The sequence below is a fragment of the Mobula birostris genome, chromosome 17 (genome assembly GCF_030028105.1).
Source record: "Mobula birostris isolate sMobBir1 chromosome 17, sMobBir1.hap1, whole genome shotgun sequence".
NCBI lineage: Eukaryota > Metazoa > Chordata > Chondrichthyes > Myliobatiformes > Myliobatidae > Mobula > Mobula birostris.
In genome coordinates, this window is record NC_092386.1 from 38,673,836 (window position 1) to 38,689,096 (window position 15,261).

Genomic DNA, 15,261 nt, shown 5'->3' on the forward strand with positions numbered 1-15,261 from the left:
TACAGTATGAATTTGACAACCAGTTGGAGAAAATGGGCAGCCCTTGTGAAGGTAATGAATTGGAATAAATGGGTCATTTTAGATCCAGTAAGAAGTAACTAATGGAATGACCCAATAGTTAATCTTGGTTATCAGTCACTTAGTAGATATATTAACAAATTGGGGGGCAGAATGTAATATATCCACGTTTGCTCATTACAGGGTCACACAGTAGCATAGCAGTTAGCACACTGCTTTACACCGTTGTTCTCTAAGAAGTTTGTACTCATGAGGGTTTCCTCCCACATTCCAAAGACAAATGCATGCTATACTGCTGCTGGAAGCACGGCAATGCATGCCAAGCTCAGCACAATCCTCACTGATTTGATTTCACACAAACGGTGTACTTCACTGTATCGGTGGGGAGCAACTTTGATGTATGTTACTTCACTGTATGTTTTTTTGACAAATAAAACTGATCTTCTGAAAATAAGTGGAGGGCATTCACACAGACAAAATCTGAGACAATCACTTGCAACATAATGGCATTACTGTCAATGGAATAATTTCTAGTTGATTCAAAGGAATGCTTATTTCTCACACTAAGTTTGTGAATGGAGTTAAAAAATGGATTGCAAAGAGATCCCACTTTGGTGTGCTATTATCTACCAAAGTTCAAGGTGAAAACAAAGGAACACACATCAAAGTTGCTGGTGAACGCAGCAGGCCAGGCAGCATCTGTAGGAAGAGGTGCAGTCGACGTTTCAGGTCGAGACCCTTCGTCAGGACAAAGGTTTGTTTTTCTTTGTTAGGTAAAACATTTGGCTTCCAATGCAAATGACATTGTCAACTGATCAAAGAAACCTACATCAAACTTTAGGCAAACAATGCCATACAAATTATGATGCTGTTAAATAGCCGGGCAATAAAGGACACGGTGAAAATCTGACAAATATAAACTATTGGAAACACTCAAGAGATTAGAATTCATCTCTGGGAAGAGAAACATTGCTAATCTTTCAGGTAAAATTTACTGGAAACAGAAAACAAGATTGTGCTAAATTGTAGATAAGGTGGAAGAAGGATAGACAGGATGTAGAGAATATCTATGATAGGATAAGATATGAGCTGTCATGTTTTTATGTTGTAAACAATCAGTCCAAGGCTAATGGGCACAATTAGGAAAAGAGAATAAAATAAACGAGCGTAAAATGTTTTGGATGCAGAGGTGCAAAGTGTCCAGTAGGCCAGGTTGTGAAAATGCATACTGAAAACTGAACCAATATCACCAATGGATGATTTAGAACATAGAACGTAGAACAGTACAGCACAGGAACACTCCACTTGACCCACGATGTTGTGCCGAACCAGCTAAAACACAAATCTAAATCAACCAAACACTAATCCTTCCTACCTACACCATGTCCATATCCCTCAATCTTCCTTACTTCCATGTGCCTATCTAAACATCTCTTAAAAGCTTCAAATGTATTTGTCTCTACCATCATACCAGCCAGCACACTCCAAGCATCCACAACTCTGAGTAAAAAAAACTTGTTCCTCATATCCCCCTTGAACGTAAGCCCCCTCACTTTCAAAGCATATCCTCTGGCATTAGACATTTCAACCTTGGGAAACAGATACACTCTGTCCACTCTATCTATGCCTCTCATAATCTTATGAACCTCCATCAGATCTCCCCTCAGCTTCCATGCTCCAGAGAAGACAACCCAAGTTTATCCAGCCTCTCCTGATAGCACATGTCCTCTAAACCAGGCAGCATCCTGATAAGCCTCTTCTGCACCCTCTCCAAAGCCTCAACATCCTTCCTGCAGTGGGACAACCCAAAATGTATACAATATTTCACATGTGGCCTAACCAGAGTTTTATAAATTTGCAGCATAACCTTTTGACTTTTGAACTCAACGACTCAACAAATAAAAACAAGCATTCCCTAAGCCTTCTTAACCAACTTATTGACCTGTGTAGCCACTTTTATGGAGCTATGACCTTGGATTCCAAGATCTCTCTGCTCAGCAACTCCATTAAGGATCTTGCCCTTAAGAGAGTACTGTCTCCTTGCACTTGTCCTACCAAGGTGCAACACTTCACAATTGGCGGGGCTGAACTCAATCTGTCATTTCTCAACCCATGTCTGCAACTGATCTATATTGTGTTGCATTGTGCCAGTCTTCTACACTATCCACAACTCCAACAATCTTGGTATCATCCAGAAACTTATCCACCCATCTATATTTTCACCTAGGTCATTTATATACATCACAAACAGCAGAGGTCCCAGCACAGATCCCTGCAGAATACTACTAATTACAGATTCTACTCGAATAGGCCCCACTACAGACATCCCACCTCTCCCAGAAGTTCTGGGAGTCTCCCACATATTGATAGCGGCTCCCTGACACCCGCAAATTATATACAATATCCTGGAAATCGATTTTTGACAGAGCGTGAGAGACAGACATAGCAAGAGAATGACAGAGAGAGCATCCTGATTGGTCTCTCTTTGTGCTAAGTAGACCTATCAGTTTTCTCTATGGGCGGGCTTTACAGTCGACCTCTCTCTCTCTTTCATTGTCCATCAGTTCAGTTTAGTGTCCTGCAGCGCCATGGCAGAGTGTTCCAAAAAAAGAATAATGACAGGGTTGCTCGCTGCACTGTTTGCAACAGTGACTTTTCTATTGCCCATGGTGGGTTAAGACTGTAAAAGACATGTTGAGGTGAGTTTAACAGGTGTCATTCATTCATTAGCTTGCAAAAGAAATAGAAAAGCTGTTTGCATTAGCATTTAGCTATTAGCACTGAGACTGCCAACAAAATACTCAACAAGGAATATATATGTGTAAATAGTTTCAATATGTGATCAAATAAATTGTGTTCTTTCATAATCAAATGACCTGTATACATACACCCTTGGGGGTCGACCCAGGGGGTGCTACCTCTCCCTGAAATGAGTTTTTGCAGGGTGGGATGTATGCCACTACCTTCTGTCTTCTATGTGCAAGTCAGTTCTGAATCCATACAGCTAATTTGTCGTGGATGCCATGCATCTTAATCTCCTGGATTAGCCTCCCATGAGGGACTTTGTCAAATGCCTTATTAAAATCCATGTAGACAACATCCACTGCCCTACCCTCATCAAGCTGTCTCGCCATCCTGTCAAAAAAACTCAATCAAGTTGGTAAGGTACGACATGCCATGCAGGTTCTCCCTAATTAGGCCATGGGTTTCCAAATGCTTTTATATCCTATGCCCAAGAATTTTCTCCAGCAATTTCCCTACAACTGACATGACACTCTGCGGTCTATAGTTCCCAGGATATTCCCTTGTTTCCTTAAGTATAGATACAACATTAGCCACTTGCCAGTCCTCCAGGGCCTCCCTTGTGGCGAGAAAGGACACAAAGACCATCTACAGCTATCTTGAAAGGTAAGCAGAAATCAACAATATCAATACAGAGAAAGAGTTATAGAAGAAAAACTGCAACATACGCAAGCAGCATGAGATGCTGTCCTCCAAACTTATTTTGAGCTTCATTTTATTGATGCAAATAACCACAGAAAGAAGGGCTTGTGTAAAAGAACTGAAGGACTTGGGCCCCTGAAAGGTTCTGAACTGCTCGAGCATGTTAGGACACAGTTTGTAACTTTACCTCTAGACATACACTCAGTCATCACTTTATTGGGTGCATCTGCTCATAAATACAAATAGCTAATCAGGCAATCATGAGACCAGCACCTCAATGGATTTATTGTTTAAGAATTTAGCAAGTGGCACAAATGCTTCAGATGTCATTCCAGAGTGAAATGACATCTGAAGCATTTGTGCCACTTGCTAAATAAGCAATGCCATCCTAATTTAAAAGAATATTCTTGTTTGAAAAATGGGAAAAATCAGTAATGTTCCAACTGATTTTAATGAACAGAAAGTAGTTTCTGAAACATGGCCCAACCATTATTAGGACAACTACAGTGGAATAATCAAACCTGACAAAGGAAACTGAGTTCATATTTTGTCTATCTAGCAACACAGTTCCAATTCTTAAATAATAAATAATAGTCTTGACACCCAAAATGTCACAACTCATTATTTTGACCGTGCAGGCTATCGTCTTTTAGTGGGTAAATTTTGATGACAGCTGCACAAACTTACACGATAAGCTGTTGAAAGACAGGCGGACATTACAAAACATTACTTCGAAAGAAAAATACAGCCCACAGGAAGCATTGCACTGTAGAGAGCCCAACAATAAGAAAGCAGGCACTCCCAAAAAGAACAAGAACAGAAATTTCTTCTTTTAAAATTTCACTTCTAACAGCTTTGGTATAGATAGTTCTGTAACTGAAATAAACATACTACAAAAAAACTAAAAACAGCAAATGTTGGCAGGATGAAGCTGCAACTTTTGGAGGAGGAAAGCTGAACTATTTTGAGACATTCTGGCTATAAACACATAGCAATCATTTCTACCCTTAAAACTTGCTTCTCTCAATAAAAAAAAGGGCCAACAATTCTGCACCCCTGGATCCAGGTATTAAAAACAAAAGATTTAAATGAAATCAGTTTTCAAATGGAATAAAAATATGATTGGATGACAATGTTTGCAACAGTTGGAAATAACTGATAACATTTGTGAGTTGTTAAGGTAACTGAAGCAATACATATTTACAGGAGGGCAGATGGTTTCTACTTGTATGTTATATTTTTTCCAAAGGGAATCCAAGACACTGATAAGAAGACAGCAACACATGGGCAATTCTCACCATAACTACTTTGTGCAAATGCAATCTTAAAAGAGAGCACACCAAGGTTTCACTTTAAAGAGCTTTGGTACAGATATTTCTGCAACTTAAACAAACATACTACAAAAAATTGCTGTTCTACTTGTTTGCTCCTGACAATATGAAGAAATATGTGAAAAAGATAATTACTCATCTTATTATGAATTCATTAGTATGTTCAATTGTCTGCAAGATTCCAAAACAAATAGTTCAATGTGAGACAGTGTTTTTGGATATTGTGGCATTGTTCATGGGGATCCAAGTTTTTAACAGGAGTTAATGATAACAGAGTGGAAGTTCTTCAGTTGATTGAACAGATTATGTAGTTAGAAACAGAAAGAGAATACAAAAGTTCAATATTTGATGGTCAGCAGGGCATACTGGTCTGAGTCACTGCTACATGACTCTATGACCCCTATACGTGCATTAGACCCTTAGCACATTTTGCTGACAATCAATTGCCACCTCAATTTTCAACTGAAGGGAATTAATTTCCCATCAAGGACGTTCAGTCATACAAGTAATTTGACAATGCAGAAGTAGTAAGGAGAGCTGGGAAACTGAGCATCGTTGAATGAAACTGGAGGGGTGCACTAATGCCATTGTGATTAATTTGAAGAAACAAAGAGATACCAATTTGAAAATCCATTGACCAATTTCAAGACATAATAACTACCAGTGAATTCACTTTGATTCAAGATCTTTAAATCACAATTTAATGTGTATTAAAATTCAATCCTATATTCCAGATGTATTGTTAATATTTTCATACATGAGTAGATACAGAACAGACTCCAAGTACTTAGGCACTGCCGTTTCTAAAACTTCGTAAATTTCAATTACTGTCTGTTCCGAATAGAATTGTTACTGTGACTTTTAAGCAATGTTTGTATGTAAAACACATTTTACAGTAAAAGTATGACTATGCAAACTGAGATAGATGCCAAGTCTTTGTTGACCAAATTCCTGCAAAGAGACAGAGGAAACAGTGTGAATGCCCTCTCACCTCAAAATAAAGTTTTCACATTGTCACATAAAATATAAGATTTCATTGAAAACATTCAAGCAGTCAGCCAAATCTAACAAACTTGTTAGTCTCATCTGTCCTGCAGAAACAGCTAACCGCCCATCCATGGGGTTGTGGGAATTGTAAACACTTTGGAACTGCTACTTGCTTTCTCAGCCAGAATCCAATGACTTCCATTCTCAATATCAATCTGCTTTAGACTGAACTTGTAGTACCATGTACTCCTGATCAAGTTCAGGGAAAGCAATGTTGTTGTGAGTCAGCAACAGGAATATGTAATTTCCAGACCAACGCCCTCCCTACTCCATAAATATTACACTTTAGCCAGAAGCTTTCCTCTCCCTGAAGTGAATACTTGCAGTTTTAACACAACTCAGTTGATTTCTCCTGTAGCCCTCACAGCAGAAACAGATCATTCCACCTTTCAAAAGTGGGCACAAGCTCATGTACTCACAAAAGGTGCAAGGCACAGAGCATCAGCATTTTCAACTTGCCCTACATCAACTGCTTTAGACACCAAGTCATATCACTAGCATTGTCTCTCTCTCTCTCATCATATGTACTCAAACCAAACATGATTACCAAACTACTGACAGTAATGCATTGTCAACACTTCCCACTGAAGTGGTGAATCTGTGGAATTCATTGCCAAAGACAGCCGTGGAGTCCAAAGCATTGGCTGTAATTAAAGCAACACACATCAAAGTTGCTGGTGAACGCAGCAGGTCAGGCAGTATCTCTACGAAGAGGTACAGTCGACGTTTCAGGCCGAGACCCTTCGTCAGGGCTAACGAAGGGTCTAACGTTGTTGTTTGGCTATAATTAAAGAGCAGGTTGATAGGTTCTTGATTAGAAATGGCGTCAACAGTTACAGGGAGAAGGCAAGAGAATGGGGTTGATGCAGTACGAAACAGATAATTTCCTGAAAATAAAGGAAATGGGCTGAATGGTCTAATTCTGCTCCCACATCTTATGGAAATGAGGCAAGACTGCAAAGGACTTGAATAAAAGGGAAAGCACGTGAAAAGAATGGGAGAGACAGACTTAGTAAAGGTGCTCACATAACAGAAAAACAAGTAAATCCTGAATACGGAAGAGAAGGAAGAGGACAGAGAAAGAGTACAAAGACCCAAATTCTAAAAATGAGAGAAGCAAAGACTAGCACAGAAGAGACGTTGAAACTAACTTAGATCAGTCATGATATTTGATAGTAGTGCTGGCTTGAGGAGCCTGAAGGCCTATTTTTGCTCCTTCTTCTTTTGCTCTTGTGACCGAAAGAGAGAAGACATATGCTATAGTGAAATAGAGAAAAAAAATGTTTTAGGAAAAATGTTATTAAACTAAAAAGAATGCAGGGAAGATTGTCTAGGAATTGCCTGGACTTGGGGGCCTGAGTTATGAGAAGAGGTTGCAGAGACTAGGACTTTATTTCAGAGAATGTAGGAGATTGAAGGTTGGCTTATGCATAAGATTATGAGGGGCACATACAAGATTACTGGACAGGGTGAAAGCATGGTACTTTTCCTAAGGAAAATCTGAAAACAAGAGGACACAGGTTTAGGATCTGAGGCTACGTCCACACTACACCAGATAATTTTGAAAACGCCAGTTTCGAGTAAAAACGACAGGCGTCCACACTGAGCGTTTTTCAAAATACCACCGTCCACATTAGGCAGATATTTGGGCGAGTCTCCTCCTTTGGGCATGCGCAGAACAGTGTGCGTTTGTCCAGTTACAGAGTAGAAAAACTTAAAGGAATTGCTCTTGGCTGTCGCACAGGAGGACTTAAAACTTAAAAAAAAACAAATACTGGAGCGTATGGAGGCAACCGACAGGTAGTTCACGGACAGTATGACCCGGCTGACGACGAGCATTGAAAAACTGACTAACTCTGTTGCATTAATAAAGCACCTTGTTAAATGTATAAAACGTCTGCATCAGCGTTATCTTGTATTTCCATACAATGTTACATTAGGCTGTTACACATCTATTGTCAGAGAAGTACTTGCATAAATAGGTAAACCACCTTCATACAAGCAAGGACAGAAAACAGGGCGAAGTGAGTATACTTATTTATTTCTTCACTTCGTTGTTAAAACAACGAACATCTGTTCCGGCACGTCATGGCAGCGTTTTTAAATAGTCAAAAAAGCTCACTTCACAATTTAACTCTCACGCCATTCACATCGACTGCGCGTTATAACAGCCATATGGCAGTGCTTGCGCAGTACTAAGCAGAAGCAGAAAAAAGCATTGTTGTTGTGTTGTCATGACAACATTTTTAAATCTCTCCGGTTATCCCGTACACACTACACTGGATATTAAGCATTTTCAGATTTATTCACTCTGGAGAGTGTTTTCGAAAATCTCCGCTTTCGGGGGCTGAAAACGCCAGCTCAGTGTGGACGGAGGGCAAAACGAAAAGAAAAAGCTTCGTTTTCAAAATTATCCGGCGTAGTGTGGACGTACCCTGAGTCGAGAAATTTAAAAAGGTGTGAATTTGAATTGAGCTACTAGAAACAATAGTTGAATTAGGCTCATTAGCAACATTTAAAAACCATCTAGATACGTGCATATATATAGGACAGGCTTAAAGGGCGGTGGGCCAAACACGGGCAAATGGGACTAACCCACTTGGCAACACAATCACCATGGATGAATTGGGCCAAAGGGCCTCTTCCATATTGTATGGTGCTATGACTATGACTGAACTCAATGAGAATGAGATAACCAGAGGCTGTATAAATAGCCTGGTCAAAGAATACCAGGAAATACAAATACAAAGCATGCTGTCATGGTATTACTCAACTCAATTATATTCTAATCACCTGCCATCTGTGCCACATGTATCTAACTTATGATACGAAGATGGAACAGTACTAGAATACACTGGAAATTTAATTATCTCAGAAATACACAAATTCCCCCTCCTCCCTCCCCCCCCCAACCACCACCCAGGCTAATTACATTAGCAATTGATGATATTCCAATCAGCTATTAAAATGTTAAATTGACTTGAGATTTTCAATGAAATCCACAGGAATTTCAATCCACAGCATTGAAACTTTTTTTTTCTTTTAGTAACATGATGGAAACATAACAGAATTGGTGAATGCAATTAGTAGTTGCCTATGGAATTATATTTACACTGACCTAACCTATAGGTAACAAGTTAACTAAATCATACCAAAAGCAACGGCCAAAATGATAGCTTTCAAAAAAAAGTTGCGTCTCCCAAATTTACTTTAGCTTGCTGACCAAAGAACTTGAGTATCCACAGCCAGTTCAGCTTGAGTCCTATTTAATCGATTTGCATATACTGTATTTCCATGAGTACATCTTACATCTAATCCACTCCTCTGCAAAATGCATTACAGTTAAAATACAAAAACTAAGTGCAGAAATTGCCAGGGCCTTAGCAAAGATATTTAAAACATCCTTAGCAACTGAAGAGGTACCACAGCATTGGAGAATAGCCAACGTTGTTCCTCTGTTTAAAAAAGGTTCAGAACAGAAATTATTGGCTGGTGAGTCTGACTTCAGTTGTGGGAAAGGTACTGGAAGGTTTTCTAAGGGACCAGATATACAAGTACTTGGACAGACATGGACTGATTAAGGATAGTCAGCATGATTTCATGCATGGTAGGTCATGTCTAACCAATCTTACTGATGTTTTCGAGGAAGTTACCAGGAAAGTGGATGAAAGCAAGGCAGTGCATGTTGTCCCATGGACTTCAGTAAGGCATTTGACAAGGTCCTGCATGGGAGACTGGTCAAGAAGGTTCAGTTGCTTGGCATTCAAGATGAGGTAGCAAACTGGATTAGACTTTGGCTTTGAGGGAGAAGCCAGAGAGTGGTAGTAGCGAGTTTGTCTCTCTGACTGGAGGCCAGTAACTAGTGGTGTGCCACAGGGATCAGTGCTGGGTCCTTTGTTTTTGTCATCGACATCAATGATCTGGATGATAATGTGGTTAACTAGATCAGTAAATCTGTGGATGACACCAAGATTGGGGGTGTAGTGGACAGTGAGAAAAGCTATCATGGCTTTCAGAGGGATCTACAAGCTGGAAAAAAATGGGCTAAAAAACAGCAGATGGAATTTAATGCAGACAAGTACAAGGTTTTGCACTTTGGTAGGACCAGCCAAGGGAGGTCTTGCACAGTGAACGGTAGGGCACTGAGGAGTGTGGTAGAACAAAGAGATCTGGGAATATAGGTACATAATTCATTGGAAGTGTCATCACAGGTAGATAGGATTTTAAAGAAAGCTGCTGGCACATTGGCCTTCATAAATCAATGATTTGAGTACAGAAAAGGGGATGTTATGTTGAAGTTGTATAAGACATTGGCAAGACCTAATTTGGAGTATTGTGTGCAGTTTTGGTCACCTACTTCTCGAAGAAAAGTAAACAAGGCTGAAAGAGTACAGAAAAAATTTACAAGGATGTTGCCGGGTCTGGACGACCTGAGATACAAGGAACGATTGAATAGTTTAGGACTTTATTCTTTAGAACATATAAGACTGACAGGAGATTTGAAAGAGGTATACAAAATTATGAGGGGTATAGATAGGGTAAATGCAAGGAGGATTTTCCACTAAGGCTGGATTGAACTACAAACAGAGGTCATGGGCCAAGGGTGAAAGGTGAGAAGTTTAAGGGGAACATGAGGGGAAACCTCTTCACTCAGAGGGTTGTGAGAGTGTAGAATGAGCTGCCAGCACAAGGAGGGCATACACGCACAATTTCAATGTTAAAGAAAAGTCTGGATAGGGCATATATAGTTATGGAGGGCTATGGTCCTGGTGCAGGTTGATGGGAGTAGACAGTTTAAGTGGTTTTGGCATGGATTAGCTGGGCTAAATGGCCTGATTCTGTGCTGTACTTCTCCATGACTCCATTTCTGGCAATATAATAGTTTAATAAAAATATTTCCGCTAAATTCATCATCCATGTCATATTTGCATACACACACCCAAGTATTCTTGGAAACAAACTATATTTTATTGTTTCCTTATCTAACATACTTCAGAAAAGTTATTGTATTAGTGGTTCTTGTATTCTCAAATTTCCTCATTAAGTAAAGCAACAGTTCCCCAACTTGGGTCCATGGGCCACTCGGTAGGAGTTCCTGGCGTAAAAAAAGGTTGGGAACCCGATGTAAAAGGAAGCAATTCAATCCATGAAGCCAGCTCTAGAGAATTCCCATTAGTCCCATTCCTCAACTTATTCCCTTGTAATCTACTCTCTCCCTATATGCCTATCAACAGTAACCTCATCCACAATTCTCCAGATTCATTTGCAGGAGCTAGTCAACCTGCCAAACAGTACATCTTTGAGATGGAAAAGAAACCTAGAACTTGGGAGAAATCCACACAGTCAGTGGGGGGAAAATAACATTCAAACTCCAGCCTGGGTCACTGGAACTGTAAAACAGCAAAAATAACCACTGTGTGCAAGCCTAAACAAAACCTAAGTAACAAATTTTAAGTCAGCTTTTATATATACAGCACCACGCTAGTGTTTTACAAGAGTAATTCAAGCCCTTATGATCACATTGCTTTTCTGTAAATCGGTTATAGTTTGGTAGCTAGCTCACGGGTTCATAAAGTTAGTGTGGAAACAGGCCTTTCAGCCCACACCGGCCATGCCAACAAAGATGTCTATCAATGCTAATCCCATTAATAATAATCTTCAGCATCTCTGATTTCTTATCTTCAGAAAATAGTTTCTAAAGACCATAATTTCAAGCCCTCTGGAGGAAAATAGAGGAGTATGATCGTTAATTTATAGGATTAATACTCAAAAGACTTGCACTATTAAGGCACAGATTGGAGTTAAAATTGAGTAATTCCAGATAAAAAGCTGGAATTATTAAGGACTAGATTATTGCAAAAACTCTTCTGACTCCATGATGAATTGCCCCAACCTAACTTGGTCTAGTCCTGTTTGTGAATCCAGATCTACCACATAGATGATTTTTAAGTGCACTCCAAAATGACCGAGCACAATGTTCAATTCAGGTAGCAATAAGGGATAAATAATAAATGCTGGCCTTGACAGATGTTATCAGAGTACTAAATCTTATATTCCAATACACACCTAAGAATTTTGTACTTAACAATATTGTGATTTCAGAGAACTTGAGAATCGCTGCTGGATATCGATAATTAAGAATCAACTTTAAAGAAACCCTTGGTTATGGAGAGAAAGAATCTTAAGTTGAATTAATCATAACCATCTTATAAATATATTTTCAAATACGGGTAAAACTTACAGTGTTTCTTTCTATCTTGTACTGCAACCGGAGTGTGTCCATGGCTCTGATCATGGCCTGCATTGCAGTAAATATGTTTTGAAATACAAGCTTTGTGAAATTTTTCCTGTCTTCATCCGAGTAGCCATCTCCATGGATGATCCTCATCTGTTTAATGAACGTGCTCTTGCCACTTTCACCGGTGCCTAAATCAAACACAAAAAGCTTCATAAGGCAAAGGCCCCAAACCCAGACACTAAAATGTTCAAAATAGAATAATTTCACTTAGCAAGGTAGTACAATCATACTAGAAGTACACTAATATTTTTATTCCCAGTAATAATAGTTTTCAAATGGTTAGACAATTTTCCAGAATTTACCTATAAATACTGTTAAACGATGATCCTTAAAATAAAAAGAAAAATCCCTTTCAACCATAGACGTTTAGTGTACAAAAATATATTGCACAACTTGCACAGATCGTAATACTATTGGGTTCATTTGAATCAGAAAGCAAGATTACTATTTGTATTCAATCATTATATAATGCATGCTGAGCAATGGGTATTGATTTCTATGTCTAAGTATATCTTTTAAATATACACAGAATATGGACATCAACAAGAGAAATGTTTATTGTCCAATGATAATTATCCTCAAAGAGCTGGAGCCAAGAATCCAATTTGAACCATTTGCTCTGTCCAGTAAAGAAATTCATGGTGACAAATCCAAGTCAGGATAATGCAGGACTTATGCAGTGGGCAGTAAACTGATATTGACCATAAAAACCTGATATTGAAGTAGAGTAAGGAACACACATTAAAGCAAACATTACTCTTCAATAAAAATGTAAACTCTAGCTTGATACTCCAATGTTAATGACAGTTCCATTTTTGCCCAACACTTTCCAGATAAGCACACACATCCAACGTTTTATGAACCAAACATTAAATTCTGTCCATTTAGTTTTACAACAACAAAAGCACTGCCCAACATAACATTCTTAACAGCAGTTTGGCAATCTCATTTATCACACACATGCTGATAAAGTTTTCTTTCTCAAAAGCTGCTCCAAAAAAAACTTAAATATAAACATTTCTTCCAGCAACACTGGAAGTTAGCACTCTATGGCATATTACCTCTATTATTCATGTACTTATTTTGCATGCAAACATCTCTTTAGAAGTTCACCAACTTATTCAATTTTAATTTTGAAATCTCTGTTGAACTACTCGCTTAACGGCAGGTTTACAACAAAACTCAAGGCCCGAAACAACACTGCAAATAACATTGTGTGACCCCTCATAACACACAATTCCAATCGATCCTCTCCATTGTTTATGACTGACAGCTACATCCTACTCTGCACATATCCTCAATTGTTGGCAGCTGTAATGTTGCTTTCACGTAGTTCGTTTCTATATTTCCCCGACTGATTCAACGTCTAAAAACCGCCATACGAAACCAATAATGTATAGTTCACCCTTTTGTATTCCTCATCTCCAACTTCTGACTCAAGGAATAAGAGTGTTCACAAGTCAGCCACTGGTAACAGCAATAAGCACTGATAAATACCAATCAACAGCAGAAATGACCACAAAGAATTTCAAGTTAGAAAGTTGGTGTCTGACTTCTGGAAATTGAACTCAATTGGCTGGTATAAAAACAGCTCCAATTTATAACTAAAATTTTTCTCAATTCTTTTTCCATTTTCCAGTTCATGTACCTAAAGGTTTAAAAAAATTGCTCTGAATTTTGAGAATCAGCAGAATCTCATCTTTACTTTCCGGTACAGTTTGCTCCTTGGGAAGTTAAGTCCTCTGTTGGGTAGAATCATAAATTTGGAATGTTTTCTGTAATACATAGCCTCCAAGGCTCCACAGCATGCAGCCATACAGCTCACAAAGCTCTCTGCATAGAGATTGTTCAGCTGCGATTACTATTATTCAGTTACAGCAAACACAACATTTCCTAAACAATCCAGTAAAGTTCCACAATTAACCAAGATGGTAAAGTTAGCAAATGATTTTTGGGTGTATTTCCTTCCAAGATTTATAATAGCCCTGAAATCTAATTATTGTCAGTAGTCTATCCAGTTCCTTCAGAAAGTCCACTTAGATACTACTCTACCATCTGCACAGAAAATAAAATCTGTGCTACTATACATTATTTTACAAAACTATGATTAACAAAATAGTGCAGTAGCAAGTTTTCAATTTTAAGTGCTAAGAGTTATAATATAGAATTATAAAAGATTTGAACCTAATACTTCCTTCACATTCCTTCTTCGTTATTTCTTTCAAAGTTGCTTATCCGCTATTCGTTCATGTTCCACTATCAACTATGTAGCCTTCTATTTCATTAACTGCGTATACGGATTGATTGAGATAGAAGGACCAGAAGTTTCATTTCTATACTTACATATTATAACACTAAGTATGCAGGCAATCACAATGTACAGTTCTGATAACACAGCAGGAACGATTATATGTCAAGCAAGGATTTTTGTTTACTTATTGAGACACAACACGGATTAGGCCCTTCCAACCTTTCAAGCCTCACCGTCAGCAACCCCCAATCTAACCCTAGCCTAATCCCGGGATAATTTACAATGACCTACTAACCTACCAATCGGTATGTCTTTGGACTGTGGGAGGAAATTGCAGCAACCGGAGGAACCCCACGCTGTCACGGGGAGAAAGTGCAAATTCCTTACAGGTATTAGTGGGAAATGAACCCCGGTCGCTGGTACTGTAAAGCGTTGTGCTAACCACTACACTACCATGCTGCCCCAGTATTGTCAGGACTGGAGAACTGGAGGAGAGACCGTTTAAGCTGAGAATTCTCAAAAGTTTGAGCTTATAATAGAAGGGAAAACTGCTTGGGCCCTAACAAGGAGGTGGAGATAGCAGCTTCCACGACATCCAAATGGCGATAAGGACTGTAGGACTGTACATCTACCAACACATGGAGCAGGTACTGCCAATACCCACCAATGACCCAAATTCACTTTGGCCCATACAGCTCTAGCCCTCAAAAGCAGTCCACCCACACAGAGAGAATGAAAGCAGGTTTGAGTAGTTCCATCCAGGTTCCCAGCACAACAATGTGCAGCAGTGGCAAGGGTAGGATTCGCAGCAGACTTCCAGTGCAAAATCTGATCATCTGATGAAGGGCCTGAAACATCATCTGTTTATTCCT

The 15,261-nt window shown here is 39.1% G+C and overlaps 1 protein-coding gene across 3 annotated transcripts in view; it reads right to left on the bottom strand.

Moving 5' to 3' along the window:
- LOC140211624 (guanine nucleotide-binding protein subunit alpha-14) overlaps positions 1 to 15,261 on the bottom strand; it is a 139,517-nt gene that overhangs the window by 71,967 nt on the left and 52,289 nt on the right. For all 3 annotated transcript variants that reach the window (XM_072281558.1, XM_072281560.1, XM_072281559.1), the window contains exon 2: positions 12,082 to 12,266. In XM_072281558.1, the coding sequence (XP_072137659.1) occupies positions 12,082 to 12,266 (185 nt within the window). The remainder of the gene's footprint in view (positions 1 to 12,081; positions 12,267 to 15,261) is intronic.